Source organism: Kogia breviceps, chromosome 14 (assembly GCF_026419965.1).
Source record: "Kogia breviceps isolate mKogBre1 chromosome 14, mKogBre1 haplotype 1, whole genome shotgun sequence".
Lineage (NCBI taxonomy): Eukaryota > Metazoa > Chordata > Mammalia > Artiodactyla > Physeteridae > Kogia > Kogia breviceps.
In genome coordinates, this window is record NC_081323.1 from 67,699,351 (window position 1) to 67,726,122 (window position 26,772).

At 48.0% G+C, this 26,772-nt stretch overlaps 1 protein-coding gene across 1 annotated transcript; it reads right to left on the reverse strand.

The window, feature by feature from the left end:
• Positions 1-1,713: 1,713 nt before the first annotated feature.
• CLEC19A (C-type lectin domain containing 19A) lies at positions 1,714-25,532 on the reverse strand. Its single transcript, XM_059038053.2, has 5 exons — positions 25,396-25,532; positions 13,316-13,481; positions 6,942-7,035; positions 3,500-3,632; positions 1,714-1,994 (listed from the first exon to the last, which is right to left on the reverse strand). Exons 1-5 carry the CDS (start codon positions 25,481-25,483, stop codon positions 1,915-1,917), a joined length of 561 nt encoding a protein of 186 aa, XP_058894036.1. The 5' UTR covers positions 25,484-25,532; the 3' UTR covers positions 1,714-1,914.
• Between the last annotated feature and the right edge of the window lie 1,240 nt (positions 25,533-26,772).

A 26,772-nucleotide genomic window follows, 5' to 3' on the forward strand; every position in this document is an offset into this window, starting at 1 on the left:
GGCCATTCTGACCGGCGTGAGGTGATACCTCATTGTGATTTTGATTGCATTCCTCTGATAATTAGCACTGTTGAGCATCTTTTCATGTGCGTCTTGGCCATCTTCTTTGGAGAAAGGTCTATTTAGGTCTTCTGCCCATTTTTAAATTGTGAACCCATGTTTTTTTAAAAAAAATTTTATTTTTGGCTGTGTTGGGTCTTCATTGCTGCGCACGGGCTTTCTCTAGTCGTGGCGAGCAGGGGCTACTCTTCGTTGCGGTGTGCGGGCTTCTCATTGCGGTGGTTTCTCTTTGTTGCGGAGCACGGGCTCTAGGCACGTGGGCTTCAGTAGTTGTGGCACATTGGCTCAGTAGTTGTGGCTCGCGGGCTCTAGAGCACAGGCTCAGTAGTTGTGGTGCATGGGCTTAGTTGTTCTGCGGCATGTGGGATCTTCCTGGACCAGGGCTCGAACCCGTGTCCCTTCATTGGCAGGCAGATTCTTAACCACTGCGCCACCAGGGAAGCCTGAACCCCATGTCCTTCTGATTCCAGATGTGGTAACACTGAGATGTATCACCCAGATCCCCACCTTCAAGGAAGGGGGTAGAGTGGCTTCCAGCTGTCAGCTCCTACAGGGTCAGCCTCAGCTGCAGAGAGCTGCCTTAATCAAAGTCAACTCCTTGGGACTTCCCTGGTGGCGCAGTGGTTAAGAATCTGCCTGCCAATGCAGGGGACACGGGTTTGAGCCCTGGTTCAGGAAGATCCCACATGCCGCGGAGCAGCTAAGCCCGTGTGCCACAACTACTGAGCCTGCGCTCTACAGCCCACGAGCCACAACTACTGAGCCCACGTGCCGCAACTACTGAAGTCCGTGCTCCTAGAGCCCGTGCTCCACAACAAGAGAAGCCACCGCGATGAGAAGCCCACGTACTGCAACGAAGAGTAGCCCCCGCTCACTGCAACTAGAGAAAGCCCACACGCAGCAACAAAGACCTGATGCAGCCCTCCCCAAAATACATATATGTAATAATAATAATAATAAGATAAACAGCCGAGGACAAGTAACAGGTCTTGCTCCAAGAGTAAAAGCCAAAGAGCCTCTTTGGTTGCAGACAAAGAAGTTCTCATCTCTTGTGGCAGTAGGCAGATCAAGCCTGGGACTTAAGAGTGTCCGAACTTCAAAGGGAGTTGAGCTCTCAACCAGGGCAGCGTGTTATGCTACCGTCAAGGCCCTGGTTGGGATCCTGACAATGGGATGGGCTCATCTGGGTGGTGCCCCCAAAGATGTTTCCACTTTGGGGGCCATTATGAGTAATGCTACTATGACCACTCATATTTGAATACCTGTTTTCAGTTCCCTTGGGTATATACCCAGAATTGAAATTGCTGGGACCATATGGTATTTCTGTGTTTAACTTTTTGAGCAAGTGCCAAACCGTTTTCCAGAATGGCTTTACCATTTTACATTCCCACCAGCAATGTATGAGTTTGGTGATATTTTCCTTTTCCTTGGGGAGCCACCTTCTTCCTTGGGCCCATGTGGTTCAGGTGATGTTGACCCCACCCCTCCTGCCCAGCCATGTGCATCTAAGCAGGGTCTAGCCGACCAGCATATGCCAAAAAGATTGTTTCAAGAATGGGCATGTGCCCTGAGCCAGGCCAGTGAGATTCAACTGTGAATCTAGAACAACCCCTGGACTTTTATTACTTGGACCAATAAATCCACCATCCTTTATTTATCAAGCCAGCTGAGTTGGTTTTCCTGTCACTTGTCACCAAGTGATCACTCTGTATCTTAAGATTTGCTTGTATAAAATCTCTGTCTGGGGGATTTGTCTCCTCTGTGTGTTTTACATTTATTGAGTGTCGACTTTACATTAGGTGCATCTACAAGTCGATGCTGGAGCTGGGATTGCTCCGAGAGGGCGAGACTGGATCAGTGAATGGTCAGAGCTGCGATCTTGCAGACAAAGGGGAACTTTCGGCTGCAGGTGTTATCATTCCATGACCTCAGAGCTGTGATGGGAAAAAGCAGAGACTGTGCGTGAAGGTCCATCCACCACAGTAAAAGTCACCCTGCCATCCCACCAGAGTAAAAGTCCTCTCCCGTAGGCCTGGTGTCTACACTGGCATTCCTTTCTCGCAGATGCTTAACGAGGCTGCTGTCCAGCCTTACTCTCTCATAAGGCTATTGTTGAGTTGCCACTGTGGAGGAGCAGGAAAAGCCTCACCTAGAGGCCTGGCCCAGCTCTGGCTCCCAGGATAGCAGGTCGCTGTTCCATGCCCCCCTCCCCTAATCAGAAAAAGAAAAAGGAGCAAAGTAGGAATGGCAGCAGTTCAGCACTTGAATCTGGAGTAGATATAGGTTTGAAACCCAGCTCCATATCTGCTTGCTGGACAAACTTGAATAAATCACTTAACTTCTCTGAGTCTTGATTTCTTCATCTGCAAAATGGAAATATTAATAGTTTTTACTTCTTAAGATTGGTGTGAGCAGTGACGTTGTTGTTCACGATGATGGCGGTGATTGCTGATACCACATGCAAACCATTGCAGTCACTTTATGTCTCTTATCTTCTTTTTCCTTCATATCAACCCTGTGAGTTGTGTCATTAGCCCCATTTTGCAGATGAAGAATCTGAGGCACCAAGAGGTTAAGGCACTTACTTGGGGCTACACAGTTCATAAGTGGTTGAGCTGGGGTTCAGACAAGGACATTCAACTCCAGAGTCCATGCTCTTACCACTGTGTTGTATCAACTATATCTCCTTCAATGCTCAGAACAGCCCTGTGGGTAGCAACGATTATTAAATCCATTTTACAGAAGAGAAAAGGGAATCTCAGAGAGAATAAGTAATTGCCTGCAAGGACACAGAACTAGAAAGCAACAGGGCCAGTACTTGTACCCATCTGGATACTCTTTTCACTACTACACCTGGGCGCTCCTCCAGGCATCCCTTCATTCTAATGTCCAGGAGCACGAGCCACCTCTGGTGCATTGGTGAGATGACATAAAAGCACCATCCTTTGGTCTCTATACAAGTTTCTTTCTTTTTTTCATGCTTCTATCTCTAATGTCTTTTCCTCCAAATCACAGTTTGCATGTCAACAAGGCACCATTAAACATTGTTTAAAATGCATCCACCACAGGGCTTCCCTGGTGGCGCAGTGGTTGAGAGTCCGCCTGCCGATTCAGGACACACAGGTTCGTGCCCCGGTCGGGAAGATCCCACATGCCGTAGAGCGGCTAGGCCCGTGAGCCGTGGCCGCTGGGCCTGCGCGTCCAGAGCCTGTGCTCCGCAACGGGAGAGGCCACAACAGTGAGAGGCCCGCGTACCAAAAAACCAAAAAAAAAAAAAAAAAAATGCATCCACCACAGGGAACTGCCACACCCCTAACACCTCCCCACCCCCCAGGGACCTCTGGTCACTCTCCAAGATGTTGAATAATTCTCAGTTTCCTGGTTATCCCTGGCACCTCCCCAGCACCCCTGCAAGAGCCCTGGTCTCAAGGGCACCCACCGCTGGTGGGTCGGTACCATATTTGCACGCAATCCTCCTCTTCTGGGTCCGCATGGATGCCATCGTCCGGCTGGCTCCCATCCCAGTAGCTATAGTCATAGGATGAGCCGTCTGTCCATTCAAACTGCCCTTCCTGAGGGGTTGCACCCAGAGGAAAGGAAGCAAGCCAAGGAGAGAAAGATCAGGCATTTGAGCCAGCTCCAGCTTGGGCTAACATTCTAATACCTCCATATCTAACAGTGCAGAAGCCCTCACTTTTATCTGATATACTATTATTAACCACCATTCCTGAAACTGAGCAGGACCCTACAGGGCCCTCCCAGGTACAAAAGCCCCTCCATGTCCCCTGCCTCTTGTTTGCAGAAAAGCTATAGTCTCCCAGACCTTCCCTGAGTCACAAAAAAGCAGGCTCAAACAGTTAATGAATAGGACAATAGAGTCACAGAATCTTTAGTTCCTTCCTGAAGGATATAGATCACAGTGTCCTATGCACATTCCTGAGTTGTTGTGCAGATATTATGACTGCCACCAGAGGGAAAAAGCTAACTGCATGATGACCAGACTGTAGCCATGACATAAGCTGCTCCATCTTGAGCAGTACTGAATCTATGGCTAGCTCAGTGCCAAGAACTGGCCTCAAGGCAGTGAGGATAAACTGACCCTGGAGTTGAAGATTATGCTTAAAACAATCAAGAGGATGCTGATCCGACCACCGCATGACCAGTTTCAAGGTGATTGTCGGAGCTGGCTGTGCTGTTCTGCTCATAGCCCCCGTGCCTGTGCAGCCCTGAAACTCCCCTTTAAAACTTTTGTCTCCTAACCAGCAACTGGGAGATGATTTGGGGGATGCTAGTCCATCATCTTCCCAGGTTGCCGGCTTCTGGAATAAAGCATCTTTCTTGTTCTACCAACCCTGTCTCTCGAACATTGTCTTTTGAGCAACGAGCAGCCAAACTTGAGTTTGGTTCTGGCTCCGGCTGGTAACATTACTAGCCGCCGTTTGTTGAGGGCTTATTATGTACCATGCCAGGTGTGCTTTACTCATTTTATCCTCACCACCCTGCAAAGCAGGCGTTGTCATCTCCCTTTTACAGATGAGAAAACTGAGACTCGGATTAGTCTACCCAAATTCACACAGTTAATAAGGCATTAGTGCTAGGATTCAAACCTGGGTCTATCTGACTCCAGTACTCAAGACCCTAACTACCATATGAAAAAGAAAATATTTTTTACCAGTGGGTGGGAGTCACCCTTCATCTCTTTTCTTTCTGTCCAAAGAGTGTATATTTTTCTTGCCTGCTGTGGAACTAGTCTGTCCAATTACAAGAAAAGTCCTGCTGGGGATTGACTGGTGTTGCAATAAGTGTGCAAATTAACTATGGAAAGAACTAATTCTTTGCAATGTCCTGGAACAAAAGTCATTTCTCCATTTATTCAAGTTTTTAGAGAAGTGTCTCCCAAAGCACTGATGATTTTGGAGGCCATGTCATATAATGGAAACTGCATGCTCCTTCTGGGAGAGAGACTAGAGTCTGGGATTCCAGCTCCACCCACTTCCTAGCTCTGCAATCTGGACAAGTTACTTAACTTCTCTGAGCCTCAGTTTCCACAACTGTAAAATAGAGCTAATATTTCCCTCAGAGAATTATTGAGAGAATTGAATGAATTAAAAGCATTAAGAGGCTCAGCTAGTGCCTGGCATGTGGTGCCTAGGCTTGAAAAGAAAAATATAAAAACAAGTCATTTTACTGTATCATTTGTTATTATTATTCTTAGGTCTTTTTATACAAGTTCCTTAACTCTAAGTATATTCATAAGCCAATTTTAAAGTTACTATTATAATGGGACATTTTGGTTTTTTAATGTTACAACTTCTATACAAGTTTTTGCCAGATGAATTCTATTGAGTTTTTAAAATATCTATACTGAGTCTGGCCACTATTGATACTTCTGCTACTTTTTTAAAAAATATTTGTTTATTTGGCTGCACCAGGTCTTAGTTGTGGCACACGGGATCTTCGTTGCGGCATGCAGGATCTTTAGTTGTGGCATGCAGAATCTTTTAGCTGCGGCATGCAGGCTTTTAGTTGCAGCATACATGCGGGATCTAGTTCCCTGACCAGGGATCGGAACCCAGGCCCCCTGCACTGAGAGCATAGAGTCTTAGCCACTGGACCACCAGGGAAGTTCCACTTCTGCTACTTTGATAGCAACTTCAACCACCTTTAATGAGCTCTCACAGTGTGCCAAGCACAGGCTAAGTCCTTTACGTACCTTGGCCCATTTACTTTTTACAACCAGGCACTATTATTGTCATCCCATTTTACAGCTGAGGAAACTGAAGCTCAGAGATGCAAAAAAAAAAAAGTTCCAGTCACCTACCATCCACTACCATCTGGAAGAACAGGAGCTGGAACTGGAACCTTATCTGAGGCAGGGCTGGAGGCATACATTCAGGAGAGATGCTCAGGATACAACCTGTCCATGGAAACTGTGGAGACCAAATCTCCAGGTGGAGGGTGCCGTGATATTGCCAGATATGAGGTCTGGCCCAAGCCGGCCTCTTTGGCCTTGTTCTCCACCATTATTCCACGCACCCCTGCGCCACTCTGCATCCCAGAAACACTAGTCTTTAATGTCCTTGAGTGTGCCGTGATCTCTCCCACCTCAGGACCTTTGCCCATGCTGTGCCTGCTACCTGGAATGCTCTTCCTCTGGCTGATTCCTATTTATCCACTAGATGTTAGCTTAAATATCTCTTACCCAGGGAGGCTGTGGCAGCTGTGGACGTGCACTGCTCAGAGCTCCTTCAGGAGGACCAGCTGAGGAAGCATGGCTGACTGAAAGCCCCTTGGACCCAGCACTGTATCCACAGTGAGACTGTGCTTCCTCCATGCTGTTCCCAGCTGGTGACTTAGCATGTCAGAGGTATAAGTGCTGGCTTGCTCCTGCCCATGTGGGACTCCTGGAATGGGCATCCTTTGCCTGGGGACACCCCACTGGCTTAGCTAAGACTTTCCAGGGTGAGCTGTGATCTAAGGCTCTCCCCACTCAGCCGTTCCCTCCCCCTCTTCTTTCACAGGGCTCAGACCCACATCACGGCCTGAAGGGTCTTCCCTGCCTCTTCAACCCTCCCGTCTTTGTTCCTTTGCAAATGTTTTCCCTCAAAAGCCTCTTACCCATCCAATCACGTTTTTGTGTCTGCTTTTCGGAGAACCCAAACCTAAACAGAGGCCATGCCTGGCCATCCAATATGTTCCCATAATACCCTCTTTCACAATGATTATCATATTCTACCTGGGGCACCATCGTGTCTGATCTCTCTGTGTGCTGGGCACATAGCAATGACCTGGCACACAGGTTCCATGTGAAAGGCTGGTTAAATCAAAATGGGATCTTGGCTGGAACTTCCAAAAGGGCTTGATGGTCAGCACTTCCTCACCTGCCTGTGATCGTGAAGCCCTGTCCAGATGTCAGCTGGGATCCCAGGAACACAGCTGTTCACGAGGTCATACACGAAGACATTCTCCTCCCAGCTGCGAAGGTAAGAAACCGGGTAGCCCGTCACTCATTGCCTCTTGCCATAGGATTGAGTTGAAAATGCACAGAAGTCTTTGTTAGCCCTCCCAGACCAAAGTAAATAGAGGATGCGATGCAGTCCTGCTTTCTCTTTTTCCTTTTTTAACTAAGGCACCCATATGGGCTGTCCTCTCAGGGACATCTCTGGATTTGGTCCAAAGCAGGACTCAGCACACACTGTTACTCATCCTAGAAATGTAAAAACACTAGCAAACAAGGTGGATTGTATTGAACAGACAAAGAAAGGAGCTGACTTTGCATTGTACACATCAAATAATGAAAATCTCCACTGGATGTTTTTTTGTTTTTTGTTTTTTTTCTTGTGGTATGCAGGCCTCTCACTGTTGTGGCCTCTCCCGTTGCGGAGCACAGGCTCCGGATGCGCAGGCTCAGCGGCCATGGCTCACGGGCCCAGCCGCTCCGCGGCATGTGGGATCTTCCCGGACCGGGGCACGAACCCGTGTCCCCTGCATCGGCAGGCGGACTCTCAACCACTGTGCCACCAGGGAAGCCCCTCCACTGGATGTTTTTGCTCTTTCTCAAAAGCCCTCCTTATGGCACCAGTCCTTACATAGCCTCCTCTCTCCTAATCCTTTCTCACAGAACATCTTCAAAATCTTTTGTTTTGCTGGAAAATTCAGCTCGAGGCCTGAACCTGCATAGCCGACTCAGCAAAACCAAATCCTGCAACTATCAGTCCACCCTCTTCAGAAGGTATCTTAGGCCATTCAGGCTGCTACAACAAAATACCACATACTGGGTGGCTTATGAACTACAGGAATTTATTTCTCACAGTTTTGGAGGCTGGGAAATGAAAGATCAGGGTGCCAGCATGGTCAGGTGAGGGCCCCTTCTGGGTGCAGACTTCTTGCTGTGCCTCCATATGGCAGAAGGAGGCAGGGGAGCTCTGTGGGGCCTCTTCTATAAGGGCACTAACCTTATTCATCAGGGCTTCACCCTCAGAACTTAAGCATTTCCCCAAGGCCCCATCTCCTAATACCATCACATTGGGCAATAGGATTTCAACATGTGAGTCTTGGGGACACACGAACATTCAAACCATAGCAGAAGGCATTGGTGTCTTCTTGGGGGATTCTCACCTCCTATTTCAAAGAGCTTATAAAGTAATTCACCCAACAAAAGAAATTGATGGAGGACCCTGGAGGCAGTCTGCTGGCATAAACAACAGAGAAATAGGGATGGATGAATGGATAGATAGACAGATAGATAGATAGGAACACAGAGATTTTTTTTCTTCAGGTCGTTAAAATATTTCTTGAGCACTGATTTCATGCCAGGTACTATGCCGAATGTTTTATATACATGAACTCATTTCATCCTCACATCAGACAGGCACAGCGGCAGATGCTACAGGTTACCTACCTCACAGTCATTCCTAAACCTCTTGCCCGTTGCCTCCAACCAAATTTAGGAAGGGCAGATTTCACTTTCTCAGCCTCCTCTGCAGCTAACATTGGCCATCTGACCAAGTTCAGCCAATTAGATGTATGGGGGAATTGGTAGAGGACGTCTTGGAAACATTCTCCTCCCCTATAAATGGAGAGTGGTGTGTGGAAAAGGCCCCAGTTTCCACCAATGCCTTCCTTCCTGGGGTTGTAGCTGTGTGTGGACATGATACTTGGAGCTGCTGCATTGGAGGCCCTGGAGGGGGGGCCAAGGTAACCGCTCACCTAGTGCCCCAATATCCATGAACCTGGGAAATGTCATTTGCAGAGATAAGGGCGGGCAAGGGGTGTGACAGAAAACCAACAAATAACAGGCACAGTTCACTCAAGCAGTTCACAGACCCAGAGGGACAGATCCCACTGGACAAGGGATTCCACATTTTTGGCTTCCACATGACACTAAAAGGTGAACATTGGTGTGTTGAAGAAGTCATTACAAAGTAATAATAATCAGCCCCAGACCTAACAAACACCTAACCAATAACTCACTTCAAAACAGAACTATGTTGAGGTACCCTTTACGTTACAACGGTGTATATCTGCTCCCATTGGCGTCTTCTAAATCAGGGGTCGGTCTCCAACCCCCGGGCTGTGGACCAGTAGCAGTCCGCTGCCTCTTAGGAACCGGGCCGCACAGCAGGAGGTGAGCGGCGGGCAAAGCTTCATCTGCCTCTCCCCATCGCCCGCATTACCGCCAGAACCATCACCCCCACAACCCCCCCCCCCCCGGTCCGTGGAAAAATTGTCTACCACAAAACTGGTCCCTGGCGCCAAAAAGGTTGGAGACTGCTGTTCTAAATGACCTCTCTCTACAGGCTGCCACCTTGTCTAGAACACCCACCAATAGATTTCCTTTTGCTTGAGGCATTGGTGGCAAGTCAAAGCACACATATCTACACTCCTTAATTTTGTGTTTGTGGAAGACATTCTTAATCCATCCCAGAAGCACTCAGAATTCTGGCTCTCAGAATCCTTCGCAACACAGTGCTCTAGGCAGTCACATGCTGGGGATTGCTAAACAAATATTGTTAGGAATGGAATGTTAGTCCCCTGCCTTACAAGTCATATGTTGAAATCCTAACCCCTAATGTGATGGTGTTAGGAGGTGGGGCCCTTGGGGGTGATTAGTTCATGAAGGTGGAGCTCTGTGAATGGGACTAGTACCCTTATAAAAGAGGCCCCAGAGAGATCCCTTGCCCCTTCTGCCATGTGAGGACACAGCATGAGGGTGACCATCTGCAAACCAGGGAGTGAGCCCTCACCAGAACCTGACCATGATGGAGCCCTGATCTTGGACTCCAGCCACGAGAACTGGAGAAATAGATTTCTATTGTCTATCAGCCACCCAGTCTGTGATATTTTTGTTATAGCAGCCTGAATGGACTAAGACAGATATTATCAGAGGCAATGGAAAGGAAAGAGGGCAGGTGAGTCAAGGCTCACTTGCCCTCAGAAAGATGATCTGACGTGCGCACGCTAAGTAAGCACTGACCTCTTGAGACACCCATAATTATAATTAATAAAAATAATAACAGCTCCCACCATGGAGCACTGAGTTACCCAAGCACTTGTGTAAGAACTTCAGGTCCATTTTTATCTCCTCTAAAGCCCCTCAACGTTAAAGTCCGTGTGACTGCTTCTATTTCCCAGCTGAGGACTCTGGCTCAGGGAGTTTATGGGACTTGGGCGAGGTCGCCCAGGTAGGAAGTGGTGGAGTGGGGATGAGCCTAGGGCTGACTGACTCTAATGCCCTCAATCAATGCACGTAACATTGCACAGGTTTCTTCCTTTAGAACATCTGCTGCCCCCATTCCCTAGGCTTCCCAAGCCTTCAAGATCCTGATCCAGGACTAGTTCTTCCAGGAAACCTTCCATGAGCACCCTCTATCCAATTCTTGCCCACCTGTAGCACAAAGTTTCCATGCTCCCCAGGGCAGGCTGGTTGGTTTAGTTTTCTATTTCTGATGGGCTGGTCTCCCCAAAGAGAGAGAGAGCAACACGGACCCACATGACGCCTTTTTTTCTATTTGACATCTTATCTCACACCATCACCAGGCTCTATTCAATGCCGATGTTCCAAGACAGTGTGTTCTGTCTAATATCAGAGTGGCAGATTTCTGGGGACAAAGTGCTCTCCAGTGCAATGGGTCTTTGCCATTGGTCCTACCCAGCTAGGCACTGGCATCCCCAAGTGCCCCTCTCATGCACAATTCAGAGTGTCCTACATCAGCCGCTGAACATGCATGGTGAGCGGTCATCTGGGGGAGTGGCTGCCCAGCCATTTTAACACTAGTGTCATCTTTGTTGGGCGGCACCTGCTCAGGAAACTATTTCAATATTTTATTGCATTTTCCCCATATCTGGTCAAAATAACTGGGAGGGGGCTTCCCTGGTGGCGCAGTGGTTGAGAGTCCGCCTGCTGATGCAGGGGACACGGGTTCGTGCCCCGGTCCGGGAGGATCCCACGTGCCGCGGAGCGGCTGGGCCCGTGAGCCATGGCCACTGAGCCTGCGCGTCCGGAGCCTGTGCTCCGCAACGGGAGAGGCCGCAACAGTGAGAGCCCCGCGTACCGCAAAAATAAATAAATAAATAACTGGGAGACAGAAAGGCCCAAGGTGCTACTGCAAGTACTAAGGAGCAGAGATCAAATGAACTTAATTCAATTCAACTGTCAGTCGAAGCAAAGATGGAAATTAAGCTGAAAGTATGAAAATCTTAAACTTTAATCAGATGCTCCACGAACATAAGTTGATAGTGTGCTTAATTATGAAGGCAAAGAAGGAAAAGAACAAAATTACAAAGAATGAAAAAATGCCAGAATTAGAAAATTGGATTGTGTCTCAAAGACAAGATGTAATTAGAGATTTTATAATATTGTCTAGCTTTATGGGAACTGAACTTATAACAGATGAATGCGTTGTGCAAATTCAACTTTTCTACATGTTTTGGGGAACGTATTATATACCAAAGTGGTAAACTACCTGTATAAGAGAGGAAATGCTGGTATAACATTTGGGAAACGTTAGTATAAGGGAGAAAAACACAGATGTCAGGACTTGAGAAGAGAGGAAGGAGGTAAATTCAGGCAGAAAGGAACAGGATCTGGGTCAGGGGCTGTTGGAAAACCCCTGAATTTGCCTGGAATCCTTTCTAATGCCTATTAAACCAAGGGTTAGATTGCATGCACCGTGAGGTAGGCTGAGCCGTCCTTCCTGTGAAATGGCCAAAGGGAAATCTTCATTTGGAATCACTTTTACATTTACTGTTAATTACATATATTTCATTTTCCTCTATAGGTTGGTTATTTTTGAGAACTTATTTTATCCATCTTTATAAGTGCCAGTCACGTGCTATGCTCTGTATCACAGGGGATTTGACCCCCGAAGATCGCCTTTCCCAGGCTTCCATGTCAACTGCCCTCCATGTAATGGGAGGCACTGATGGGAAGGATGGGAGGGAGAGAGAAGCCAGGGTATTTCTTTCCCTCTCTGCCTGGGGAGGTGCTGGCAGGGGCTGCCTGCCTTCTGTGGCTCTAGCTCCCATAGGACTGGCCTGCCCTCCAGTTAGGGGTGGAGTTGGCTTCCTGCTGGTGTGATTCTCTAGATACACTACTGCTTCTTTAAGTTCTCAGCGTCCATCACTTGTGTATGTATGAAACTCTCTCCGTGTTAAATGTTTGTAGTGGCTCCTGTTTTCCTGGTCAGACCCTGACTACCTCACTCTATTCTTCAGCACCACCAGGGATGCAGTGGGTGCTCAATAAATCTGCTGGATGAGTTGATGCAAGGATTCAAGACTTCTTTGGAAGCTAAGATTGAGTACCCCTTCCCCACTCTTAACAAAACTCAGTGACTCTAAAGCATAAAGGACCAACCATCATTCTAACTTCAAGTCTCTGAGATTCTTAAAAAATGAGGTAAGATTGTAAATTTGTAGTCTAGTGGCAATGGAACACATCACACCTGGCTTCAAAGAACCCACAAATCAACAAGGAAGAAAGATGTGAAAAGAAGTCATTAAAGTGATGAAGAAAGTGCTCCTGGAGAGGTGGGTGGTGAGTGCAGTCAGATGCCATCGAGTCAGGGGTGACTTCGGTGGAAAGATGGCAGAACTGAGTCTGGAAGGTTAAGGAAGTGTCTCCTTGGAGGAGAAGATAGGGATGGGAATTCCCAGTAGAGGGAACAGAATGTGCAAAGTATGCAGGCGTAAATGGGCTGGACCACTTTGGAGAACTTTGAGATGGTGAGCATGGCTGGGGCTTAGGAGGCATGGAGGAACACTGAAGGAGGCCTTGGTGGGTGGGCTACGGAACCCAACTGCTCAGGTTCAAATCCCAGCTCCACCACTTTATAGCAAGTTACCTTCTTGGAGCCTCAGGTTCCTTATCTGTGAAATGAGGATACTTACCTAATATGGTTTGCGGGAACTTGATGCCTTATAAACTCTTAGCAAATAAATGTCAGTTATTATGTCTTATGTTATGTTCTTTACATACATATTATGTGAGTTATATCATAGGGTCAAACCCCCTGTGATACAGAACAGGGAAGAGCCCGAGATCAGCACTTATAAAAATGGACCTTCCAGCCTGCTGTTTGCTACCCTTGCTAAATGCTTTGTCCTCTACTGCCAAGGCCAGTTTCAATGAGAACTTGGACTGAATTAAAGGTGCAATCACCAAAGAGAAATGCCAGTGGGACACACCATTCTCCACATCCCTTTCCAAAGTGGGTGTTTGGTTGGGCTACAGAGGACAGAGGAGTCCACTCACCTGTGGATGGAGGCCAGTTTGGCGGACTTCCTGCCGATGGAGAACTCAGAGCAGTAGAAGTCAGCCTCAGCCCAGGTCTTATTGAGAGGGAAAAATCTATAGCAGTGGCCTTTGAACTCCATCCAGAACAGGGGGCACAGGGAAGCCTGGGGCAGCTCTGGCATGGCTGGGGGCAGAGAGAATACGGATTGGGAAGAAGATTGGCCACGCAAACGCTGATGCTACAGTTTATGACATCTTTTTAAGAATGAAAGTAAAAAGTGTCGCCTTATGATTAACGCATCCCTAAAGTTTACAAAATAATAAAAGTAATATGTGCTCATTATAGAATCCTTGGAAAACGTTCCTACATTAGAGTGTTTTTCTTCTTGTCATGTTGAATGCAAAGATTTTTTTTTTAAATGCAATTGTGATTATATTGACCATACACCCCTGTCAGTATTCTGATTTCTAAAAATTAAGAGTATAAGCATTTCCCCTCATGTCATTATAAATTTTTGTAAACATTGTTTCAAATAGCTCTTTAATATTCCCTAGTGGCCCCCCCTAGAGTTTATTTAATCATTCCCCAATTTGGGGATAATTAGATTGTTTTCTCTGCTAAAAAACAATTAGAAATAATCCTGAGATGAAAAGTCTTGCGCATAAAGCTTTTGCAGCATTTCTGATGATTTTCTGGGGATAGATTTTTAAGGCTTTGATACAATTTGCTAAATTGCCTCCTGAAAGCAATTTATACTCCCACGGTGATGTCTGAGAGTGTCCATCTCACAGCGCCCTTGCCTGCACTGAGTGTTACCACTTTAATGGCAATCTTTGCAAATTTTATAAGCAAAAAAATGGTATCTTATTTCAATCTGCACTTCTGGGCTCTCTGGCCAAGGTGTATATTTCCCTACTGTAGTCAAGACTATTTCTATCTTTAGCCCGTGGAACTACTGGGGTTCAGGATGTGTTCTTAATTCTGAATAGGGACAAACAAAAACCCCATGTTTGAGACACTAAAGTTCTCTGAAGTCTCAGCCCCTCTGGAGGCCTCTTAGCATATACTTCTTTTGGAAACCACGATTGAAGATGACTGACTGGGGGAGAAAGGCATGCCGAGAACCTGCCTGGAACTCAGTTGGGTGGCACATCTCTGAGAGCAGGCACCGGGCAGCGGTGAAATTGTTAGACTGGGGTCCAGAAGCCCGGGTCCCAGCTCCAGCTCTGCGCCTGACATGCCACGTGATGCTGGCACGTTCCTTCCCTTCTCAGCTGTCCGACTGGAAGATCTTTGGGGTCCCTTTTGTGATGCCCAGGTGTGAAATCTTGCCTTCAAAGCCACTGTAATAGCTGTCTGGGATCATGAATAAGGAAGTAGTGGACCACCTTTACTGAGCATTTATGATGTGTCAAGCACGCAGAGGGAAACTGAGACTTAGGTTAAGTGACTCGCCCAAGATCATCCTGCTGGTAGTAGGCTGAGTCGGGATTTGAACCCAGGCCTCCTGATACCAAAGTCTTTGATTTTAAAATCCACATGACACTTCATCATGGGAAACCAATAGGGCTGAGGATGGTTAATCATGTGTTAGCCCCTACTTCATCTGGTTGCTAGGCCAACTAATGGGGTCAAATAAAGTCGCTGAGTGCTTGGCATGTATGGATGCTCCATAATAGTATGATTCTTAATGATTAGCTCAGGGTTTCATCACTGAGGTTAATGGGCTTCAGGGGTCCAGTGAATCCCTTGAAATTAAATGCAAAATCAAAAGTCTGTATGCATGTATGTGCACACATACGCATCTATATGAATTTTTCTGGGGAAGGAAAGGGACAGTTGCTTTAGTCAATAGAGCTATGCTGGGACTTCCCTGGTGGTCCGGTGGTTGAGAATCCACCTTCCAATGCAGGGGATGAGGGTTCGATCCCTGCTCGGGGAACTAAGATCCCACATGCCACAGGGCAACTAAGCCCGCGTGCCACAATGAAAGATGCCGCATGCCGCAATGAAGACCCCGCATACTGCAACTAAGACCTGACACAGCTGAATAAATAACTAGATGAATTTACTTTAAATAAGTAAATACAGCTTTAAAAAAAATAGAGCTATGCTAAGCAGGCAGCTTCCATCTGGGCTACCTGTCCCTGATGAGAGCCATTGGGCTTTCCTGTTTGATCAGGACCAGCCCTTCCCCCACCCCAGGCAGCTGCGCTGGTCAGTCCTGCCTTGTCCCACCTCTCCCCACCAGTCCCGGCCAACTGTCTTTCAGTGTGTGCCAGTATGTAAACTGGAGCCAGCTGATTCAGAATTTGCTCTCTTAACCCTCCCTTACATGGCAAAGGGAGAGAACTCTTGCTTATGGAGTTGGGGGCTCAGGACCTCGTCTCTTCCCTGCCCCTCCCCGGACTTCGTTCTCCTCCTTTCTCAGTTGAGAGCATTGGTCTAGGAGGACATTGCCTCGATGCTAAGAGGGCTGAAGGACCCCTTGTGATGCTGGGCGTTGCTGAGCTCCCCTTGGGGACTTTTGCCCATTTCTCCCACACAGAGAGATTCGGCTGAATCATTCCCAGGGGTCTGCTTTTGGAGCAGTTCCCCCTTTGCATGGATGAGAAGCAGCAAATCATTTCCATATGCTTTCCACCCATCACTTGTAACCAAGGACACACATTGATGAGAATGTGGCCACGTCTGTCCAGGTGTTGGCTGGAATAGTTAGCCCAAGAGTATGATACTTGCTGGTGCTAAACCACTTTCTCCACTCTCACCCATCCTATAATTATTTTGCACCCTAACTATTCATATTAGAGATGGAAGTAGGGGATGTAACCACCCCAGTTTGCCCAGGACTGTCCCAGTTCTAAATCTGAAAGTGCCACATCCCAGGCCCCCCTTAGTCGATCACCCTGGAGCACTGATTCTCAACCAGCGGTGATTTTGATTCTCAGGGGACATTAAACAATGCCGAGAGACATTCTTGGTTGTCAAAAATAGAAGCGGTGGTGCTATTAGCATCCAAATGGGTAGAAGCCAGAAATGCTGCTAAACATCCTACAATGCCCAGGACAGCCGCACAGCAAAGGGTTTTCTGACCCCAAATGTCAATAGAATCCTCGCCCTAGATGGAAGGCAGAACTCCAAAATGTAAAATAACCCCACAGGGCAGCAACACAAAACATCGCAGCAAACGTCCACATTTCTCAGCCTGTCTGTAGTTTCTTTAACAAAAATTAAGGCACACAACTGATTAGAAGTAGAGTTTGTGTTATTTTTCTAATTTTGGAGTTAAAATATATAACTATTATAAACCCATGGCTTAAAAGCCCCGGGGCATTGCTAGAACACTGTGTTTAATGGTACAGACTTCACCAAAGGATGCTGCAGAGGGGAAGTCTTGCATTTCCTCCCTGAGTTTGGCATGAAGCTGACAAACTTCTTCATCGTCTCTCTGACAGAGGGAGGATTGCCCCCTCCCCACTCGGCGTATCCTTTCCTCTAAGGTGGGACTCTTCACGGGTCTCCTCTCTGTGAAAGGGTCCGAGTCTCATCACTCCCTCCCCGGTGTGGATGTGAAGCCCGAGCTTCTGTATTAGGGAGGCTGACACCGCACCCAGTGAGTGCTCTGCTGCTCATGTGCCCACTGCTTTGGTTTCCATCTCTAACTTTGTTTCCTGCCCCTGGTCGCCCTTCTCACTTTCTTGGAAGCCCAGCTTAATTTTCAAAGGATGTTTGTAAAGTTTATCTGTATTTCTGGATGTCTATAGTGGAGATGTTTTCTGTTCTCTAATTTACCATAAGGTCTGATCTGGAAGTTTCCACCCTCGTTGTCCTCTATCTCTTTTTCTTTTCCTTCACTTAAAAAAAAAATTAAACTTTTTATTTTTGAATCAATTTAGATTTACAGAAAAGTTGCAAAAATATTATACAGAGTCCCTGAATAACCTTCATCCAGTTTCCCCTGATGTTAACATCTTACATTCCCACAGCACATTTGTCATAACTAAGAAATTAATATGGGTACATACTCTTCAGTAAACTACAGGCTTTATTCAGATTTCACCAGTTTTTTCTTTTTCTGTTTCCAAGATCCAACCTAGGATACCCCATTACATTTGCTCTACCTTTGTGATTTATTTGATATCAAATATTATAGTATAGCTGTTTTGATTAAAGCTACTGTTCCTTTCTTTCCCCAGAAAAATGCACAGAGATGTGTACACACACACACACACACACACACACACACACACACACACACACACACACACACACGGCATGTGAGATCTTAGTTCCAGACCAGGGATCAAACCCGTGCGCCCTGCAGTGGAAGCGTGGAGTCTTAACCACTGGACCACCTGGGAAGTCCCATACACACACACAGTTGTTTTTTTTTTTTTTTTTTTTTTTTTTTTGTGGTATGCGGGCCTCACTGTTGTGGCCTCTCCCTTGCGGAGCACAGGCTCCGGACGCGCAGGCTCAGCGGCCATGGCTCACGGGCCCAGCAGCTCTGCGGCATGTGGGATCTTCCCAGACCGGGGCACGAACCCGTGTCCCCTGCATCGGCAGGCGGATTCTCAACCACTGCACCACCAGGGAAGCCCCCCACACACAGTTTTGATTAGACAAAACTGACAAGAATTGGCTGGACCTGACAAGAATGGTCTAGCATTGTTGGATATTTGCCCCAAATCATCTTTACCTCCTCTCTTTCCCTCTACACACATCAATCAATTTTTAAGTCTTGTTTATTCCATCTCCCAGCACCTCTCCAATTCCTTCCTTCCTTTCTTCTTTCCTCCCCGTCTTCCTCCCTCCCTCCCTCTCCCTCCCCCACTTCTGTCTCTGTCTCTTTCTCTTTCCCTTCCACATTCTTCCTCCCCCTGTCGTCTCTCACAGAGACCTCCTCAATTGGCTGTTCTTCCTGCCTTATCTCACCTTCCAGATCCAGAGGGATCCTTCCAACACCCTGATCTCATCTCACCGAAGCCCTCCAGGAGGGCCCATCACCCTCGGGAACAGGGCTCCCACCTGCCCCCGCAGCTTTGTCGCTCACAACATGCTCCAGATTTGCTTCAGCTCTTGCCATTTCTCAAAGTGTGTCCAGATCTTTGCAGATACTTCCCTTGGCCTGTCTTCGGCCAATTCGAGAGCCACATGGCGGCTTCTTTAGGGAAGATGAGGTAGGAGCCTCTCTAAGAGCTCCTAAAGCCCCTCATCCCTCCTTTCACACATCCCCGGGAATTCTCGTTCAGTCTGGCCTCCCCCTGCACAAGGTCAGCTGTGATCATCCCTCTCCCCAGTGCCTGGCACATAGAAGGTGTGCAATAACTAGTTTTGAATGACTAAATGCATGCTAGGAAATCAAATGCTGCTTCTTTGGGTCAACTGCCCCTTTTGGAGGACAGTGGTGAGAACGGTGTGGGCACCACCCATGTGCCCTGATGCCTCCAACCTGGTGTATCTTTTTTTTTTTTTTTTTGGTACGCGGGCCTCTCACTGCTGTGGCCTCTCCCGTTGCGGAGCACAGGCTCCAGATGCTCAGGCTCAGCGGCCACGGCTCACGGGCACGTGGGATCTTCCCGGACCGGGGCACGAACCCGTGTCCCCTGCATCGGCAGGCGGACTCCCAACCACTGCGCCACCAGGGGAGCCCCTAACCTGGTGTATCTTGACTCTAGGATGGCGTGCCTGGACCTTTCTAACTCGGCACTGAAGGCAGCTGACTGACTCTGGTTTTCCAGATTACTTAGCTGTGAGGGGCAGTATCACATCACCAGGGAGCTCATTAGCAACGGAGATCTCAGCTCCCACCTTCCCGCCCTTCTCCCCACGCCTGGTCCCTTTGATTTTCTCCACTGAGCAAGTGGTGATTATGGATGCCTGGGGTGAAACATACCAGAAAATGGGGCTGTGACAGGTCACTGCTCAATTACTCCCCTTTCCACCTGGGCAGGCAAAGGCCTTTAATTGGGAGGACCTGGGAGGCAAAAAGGAGCCACTGGCTTGCACTGGGCTGATAATGAACTCCACCCTGCCTGGCAACCCCTTACCTCTATCTCTGGGATTTTAGAAACAAGGATTAGACTTAGGACTTTCGTTTTTCTTTCTTTTTTTAAAAAAATATTTATTTATTTATTTGTCTGTGCTAGGTCTTAGTTGCAGCATGCAGGCTCTTAGTTGCAGCACACAGGATCTAGGTTCCCTAACCAGAGATCGAACCCGGGCCCCCTGCATTGGGAGCGTGGAGTCTTAATCGCTGGACCACCAGGGAAGTCCCTTAAAGGATTTTCATCAACCTGGAACCCAGAGTAGCCTTTGCTAATTTGTGTCTCTCTGGTAAAGAGATCTCTATAGCTTTATAGCTTGACACTCAGGTAGTGATGGTGACATTATAACCAGGGCCAACCCTACTGAGCTTCCATCTGAGCCAGGTGTTGTGTCAGGTGCTCTGTACATAAAAATTCATTTAGTCTTCATATATCCTACAAGGTAGGTACCATGATCATCCCCCTTTATAGATGAAGAAACCAAAGCACAGAAAGGTTGAGTAACTTGCCTGAGGTCACACAGCTCCTAAGTGGCAGAGCTGGGTGTTGAAGCCAGACTGTGTGGCTCCAGACCTAATTTAGAGATTCCTGCTGCATTTAAGCCCATTTCCTTTTGTCTCAATCTTGATGGTCTGGTTCTTCATTCATCCCTTTATTCATTCAACAAGTCTTATTTGAGCACCTACTTGGTCTCAGGTACTTGGCTATGTGCTGGAGATACTGTGGCACACTACACAGAGGTGACCTCTGACCTCATGGATCTTATACTCTCTGGAGGCTGACATTAAGAAAAATTAGCACAGAAATAAAATGTCATTAATATGCAATTAATATGGATTTGTGTCATGCAGGCAAAAACTTGAGGGAGCAGCACTCAAATTATTTTGGAAACTGGTTATTTGTTTGCCCCTTTTCTCTCCCTAGTTGAACTGGTGGCCACCCCAACCCTGCCTTCAGGGTGTCCACTGGTGATTATGACAGGACACCAGAGTGAGTCCCCTTCTGGATGGGGAAAATAAAGGTGCTGCCACAGGAGCACCTAAAAGTGGCACATAACCCAGATTTGGAGATCCAGGAGGCTTCCTGGAGGAGGTGATGTGAAACCCCCCACTGAGACCTGAAGGATGAGGAAGAGTGTTCCAAGTGGAGGGCACAGCATGTGCAAAGGCCCAGAGGTATGAGAGAGAAGGGAGCATTTGGAGAATTGCAAAAGGTTCAGCCTGGCTGGGAATTTGAGAGAGGGATGAGGCTGGAGGTGACAGAGGGGAGGGGTGGAAGCCAGGGAGGGATGCACAAAGAAGCTTGTTGCTCTGGAAACCAAGAGGCCAAACTACATGGTATTTTACTTCAATTAGCAGCACCAGAGGCCCCCAGGGTCTCCCAGCTGGGGTGGGAGTCAAAGCCTTTGGAAGCTCTGTTAAGGAAAGCTTGTTAAGGAAAGAGGACATGCCACTGGAGTTCAGGCCTTGTTTTTTTAAATCTCTCTTTTTTAAAAGAATACATTGTCACCTTCCCACACGATCTGGCTGCTCGCTCCCCTGGCCCCAGTCCAGCTGCCCACAAACACACTACCCTGCCTCCTCCTGCCCAGATCAGCCTTGAGAGCCAGCTGGGAGTGGAGGGGGAGGCTCTGGGGGCCACATTGGCAGCCTCCCCGCCCCCAGTCACTAGGCCCCAGATGTCCCAGGGGGTTAGAAGTGTCTCCCAGTGTCTGGGAAGGTGGCCACTGGGAGGGCTCAGTCACCTTCATTGCCTGCTGTCTCCCTGGTCCACACATCCCACCCTCAGTGAATTCAGTGGATTCACCCCCAGTGAATCCTGGCTCTGGGGTGCAGAACTGCTGATCCCAGGCCTCTCATGCCTGAGCTTTGCTTTCCCTCCTTCCAGGCTGCTTTTGTGGTCACATGATACAGAGGAGACAGCACTGGGTGATTTTTTATATTGCTCATAACAGTGGCCATTCATTGCATGGTTAATATAACTGTCAAGACCAAACTGGGAGGGGTATCTGTATCATCCCCATTTTATAGGTGCAGAAACTGAGGCTCAAAGATGTTAAGTCACTCGCTCCCACAGCTAGCAAGTGGCAGTGAGATTAAGGTTGAGATTAAGGTCTGATGGACTTGAAAATTCCTAAGCACTACAGTGCCTCCAGAAAACATCTTTTGCTGGTCTTGGTTTTCTCATTTGGCAAGACAACTATATTGAACACCCAATTTAACAGCATTATGGACTGAATGTTTGTGTGTCCCCCTCCAGTTCATATGTTGAAGCCCTAACCCCCAGTGTGATGGTATTTGGAGCTGGGGCCTTCAGGAAATTAGGGTTATATGATGTCATAAGGGTGGACCCCCATGATGGGGTTAGTGCAATTAGGAGAAGAGGAGAGACCAGAGCTCTCCTTTCCGTGGCCATGTGCAAGCCAGGAAAAGAGCTCTCACCAGGAACTGAATTGGTCAACACCTTAATTTCGGAGTTCCCAGGCTTTAGAACTGTGAGAAATAAATACCTGTGGTTTAAGCCTCCCAGTCTATGGTATTTTGTGATAGCAGCCTGAGCTAACTAAGACCAACATAATTAAGTAATAATTCAATGCCTCCTGGGTGCTTATTTGGCTTGAGGTCTGTGCCCTCAAGTTACTCACAGTCTGAAGGGAGGAATGCATAGCATTCATACATGGCAATGAGTCCTCATATACTAAGGGACATTCTAGAAATATGCAGAGGGCTCTGTGACCATAGAGGAGGGGTAGGGAATGGGTTAGAGTGTCCAGGTGGGGGCACTCTAGGATCTGACTCTATGATACAGACTGGAAGGTGGGGAAGGGTGTACTCTAGGAAGTAGGGACACCCAGTTGCCCAAGCCTCTGTGCTCCAGCCTCAGAGCGTAGACTGTGGAGTTAGATGACTCCAGTTAGAAACTCACCTCTTTGTGCCTCAGTTTTCTCATCTGTAAAATGGGCATGATGATAGTGCCTACTTCACAGGGAAGCCAGTGCCTGGCTTATAGTAGGTGTTCTAGTAAACATGAGATATTACAACAGAAACAGCCTGGGCCCTGGAATAATCCTGGTCCTGAGTGCACAATGCCAGTTTCTTGGAGGGGAGAGGAAGAGGCTACAGAACTTGACTGATTCTCCCTTCCCACCCCTGAAGCCCTGCAGAAGCAGGCCCTGAGCATCAAAACACTTTGCTAGAATTTCCTTTGCTGTGGAAAGTTCTTGGGCTCAGGAGCCAGGGAAATGAAACTTTTTTATGGTTATGGTTGAAGACTCATAACAGCAAATATTTATGTAGCTTTTACCAGGTGCCAGGCCCTCTTTTAAGCACTTAATATTTGTTAATCCACGTAACCAAAGTGATCAAAGCCAGGTTCAGAGAAGGGTTTTAGGAGAAGGATCTAGTCTGGCTAACTCCTTCCTAGTCTCTCAGAAGTGTCTAAACGTTTGTTTCCAAAGCAGATCTAAGGGTATGGCTGGGTTGCACTATTTGCATATATTTGCATGTTCATGAAAGGTCCAGAGCAGTGGGATGAAGGATGGAACGACCCTGTTCTGTTTTGTACCTAAAGACTCGGGATGCAGGGGAGGAAGAAGAACCAGGCCCACTTTCAGTAAGGAGGGCTATGGTTGTGCGCCCACCTTCATGGTCTGCAAGGGCTCACCAAGACCCCAGATAAGGCTTCCCTAGTCACACATCAACACGCACACTCACACGCACACACACTTAACTCACACCTTCTCTTCTGCATTGAAATCACTTTCCTCTAGCAGATTTATCCACTCAGGCTTGAACTGGGCTTTCTGCTGGACTGGGTGGATGATGACCTTGGCCAGATTATTTGGCCTCTGTAGGCCTCAGTTTCCACAGCTGTATTGTGGAAGGATTGGGCCAAGTGGATTTCCAGGACCCTTCCTTCCAACTCCAACTCTGAGGTCTCCAAAGTTGCTGGGCTGGAAGGGATCTCAGTCTCCTCATCTGTAGAGTGGGACTGAGGCATGGGGCTAGATGTCTGGAAGTTCCTTTTTGAAGGCATTTTGTCACAGCAGAAAACCGTGTCTCCTGGTCAATTCTATCATAACGTCAACAACCACAGTGGCAGAAGTAGTAAGGTAATAAGCCATTTTTCAAGTGCTTTCTATGTGCTAAGTGCTTCACTTGCATGATCTCATTGAAGATTCCCCAAAACGTTTGATGGACACCATTATCATCCTCACTTTCCACAGGAGGAAACTTGAAGCTCAGAGAAAGGTCCCATGGTCACAAGCTCTCACTCTCAAACTCAGCCTCAGGACTTTCCCCTTATGCTGGGCAGAAAGGCAAGATCTTGGAACACACAAATATCTTTCAAGGATATTTTGTCCAACTTCTCTCCTGCTCACCCACTGCACGGATGAGGATATTGAGGCACGAGGGCAAGCAGGCAAAGACGCTGTTATGGACTGAACGTTTGTGTGCCCCCCAGATTCCCATGTTGAAGCCCCAACACCCAACGTGATGGTGTTTTCATGGGGTCTTTGGGAGGTGATTAGTGTTAGATGGAGTCATGGGGCCCCCATGATGGGATTAGTGCCCTTATAAGAAGAGGAAGAGAGACAAGAGCACTCTCTCTCTCCACCATGTGGCTACTTGCAAGCCGGGAAGAGGGCTCTCACCAGGTAACAGATCAAGTGGCATCTTGATCTTGGACTTGTAGCCTCCAGAACTCTTCCTGTTGTTGAAGCCACCCAGTCTGCGGTATTTTGTTATGGCAGCCCGAGCTGACTAATACAGATACTCAGAGAGTTTATGGCAGACCAGAGCCCCTGATGCTTGCCCAAATGAACTGACCACCCTTTATCTCCCATCACTAGGGTTACCAGATTAAAAAAAAAAAAAAGAATTCCCAGTTAAATTTGAATTTCAGATAAACAAGAAACAAGTTTTAGCATAAGGTATGTCCCATGCAATATTTGAGACACTTACAGTAAAAAATGATTTATTATTTATCTGAAATTCAAATTTACCTGGATATCAGGTATTTTATCTTGCAATCTTATCACCCCACTATTTAAATTCCCCTCAAAACTGTAACTACCCAATAACATGGCTTTATGGGGATCTTACAGATGTTTTATTACAGTGTTAGTTTTATTTTAATGGGGATAGAAATAGTATCTCTGCCATAGAGCTACTGTGAGGATTAAATAAATCCGTATGTAAAAAGTGCTTAAAACAGTGCCTGGCATATAGTGAGGGCTACAAAAGTATCAACTGTTGTTATTGGTATTATTATTATTATTATAGTTTTTAAACCATGTTTGGAAAGAACCCTCCTGGTAGAGGTGACGGGTAAGATCTTCCACCTTGAAGGGACTGAAGGACTCAGGACTCTTCCTACCCCAGAGTCAGCACCCTAGCCTCCCTATTGCAAGGGTGAAGAAATTGAGCTCATTTGAAGCCCCATGTCCTCCAAGTGGGACCCTGGGAGGCCACGTGCCCGAGGCTGATGGATCCCAATCCCTGGGGACACTGAATATCCGCAGAGCTGCTTGTCACTGGGCCAGGCCACCAGGGAGGTCACTAGAGGGACAACTATGTCCTCCTGCATGCCCAGCTCCCTGGGAACAGCTGTCACAGCCAAGGTGGGACTGCGGAGCCCAGATGCCAAATCCCTAACAAAAATACCATCTTCAGATCTTCCTGTGGTGCCGGCCACTTTCCCCAGATTATCTCATCTCCCTTGCACAGTAGCCCCAGGGGGTGCCATCGTGACCACCGTTTTCTGAAGGAAACAGGCTCAGAGAGGTTAAGAAACTTGTGCCAGGTCATACAGCTTTTAAGATGCAAAGCTGGGATTGATCACCAGGTCTCTTTGCGTCTGGCCCTGGCACAAGGCGCATGAGCTGGAGGGAGACTAGCTGGAGGGGCTGTCAGGGGGCTCAGCTTGGCCCCCTAACATTCCTTGGGTCAGGTAGGCCCGCAGCCCAGGCAGCGAGGCCTCACTTACAGCTCAAGCATTTGTGGAGTGTCCTCCTCTCCTCCTGCTCCGGACCCTGGCCCCGTGCTCACCTGGGCTGATATTGATGTCCGTCTGCGGAAAGGCCTGGGCGGAGAGGAGGGTCAGGACGGCCGCGGCCCACAGTCCCCACCTCTGCATCCTGGGCCCCGAGAAAGCCACCTCACGGTCTGAGCAGAGGAGAGAGGCCCTGCCGTGGGAGCTGGGGTGCAGACGGCTCTCCTGCCCAGAGCTCAGGAGGACTGGGTAGACCGTAGACTCCTCCCCCGCCCCTCCCCTGACTCCTGTTTCCTCCCTGCACGGCCGGCCGCCACGGCCAGCTCAGAGTGACAGCCTGAAAGCCGCCCCTGGCCGGCCCCCTTCGGAGAACTCAGAGGAAGCACAGCCCTGTTTCCGAGCCACCGAGTGGCCTCTCGGAGCCCTAGGAGGAAATAGTACCAGAAGGTAAAAATACAAGTCAGCATCTAGGGCAGAGGTCTCCTGGGCCAAAGCGAGCTCACCTGTGGATGTGACGTGTTGGGCCAAAGCGAGCTCACCTGTGGATGTGACGTGTTGGGCCAAAGCGAGCTCACCTGTGGATGTGACGTGTTGGGTCCCATGCTGTGTTTTAAAATTTCTAAAAATTCGTTGTCAGGGTGTAAGATCAGGAGATTTTAAGTATAAATAGAGATTTCTGCCTCTGCTGAGAATCTGAAGATCTGACAAGACTTAGGCCTCCTTTGCACACGGGAACAATTACGCGGAGCTGAGAAAGGGCTCCCCCTGCAGGCGGGGCGTCAGCGCTTCGGCTCAGAGGGGCCCCAACGTGTCGGCCCAGCTCCGAGGGCATTGGATTCCCCGCAGCGAGGAGGAAGGGCAGGCGCGTCACCTCCTGCAGGGTCTCTTGGAGGTTAAAGGATGTGCCGGTAGAAGGTTCTCGACACAGAGGAAGAGTTCAACAAAAAGGAGCAAACGTTATCATTAGTGTACAGTTCTGGCGTGTTCCAACTTAAAATAGATCCACTGGTATTTCTTTGGAATCTCACTGCATTTATGAATTGATACCTCTAAAAATCAGTCTTTGTGTATCCTCTGCCTCTCTGAGCCTCACTTTCCTCCTTTAAAAATAGGGGATTGGGCTTCCCTGGTGGCGCAGTGGTTGAGAATCCGCCTGCCGATGCAGGAGACACGGGTTCGTGCCCTGGTCCGGGAAGATCCCACATGCCGCGGAGCAACTAAGCCCGTGAGCCATGGCCGCTGAGCCTGTGCGTCCGGAGCCTGTGCTCCGCAACGGGAGAGGCCACAGCAGTGAGAGGCCCGCATACCGCAAAAAAAAAAAAAAAAAAATAGGGGATAATAACAGTACCTACCTCACAAAGATTAAATGTAATAATTTGTAATACTTAGCATAGAAGCTGGCTCGTAGTAGGTGTTGAATACCTGATAGCAAA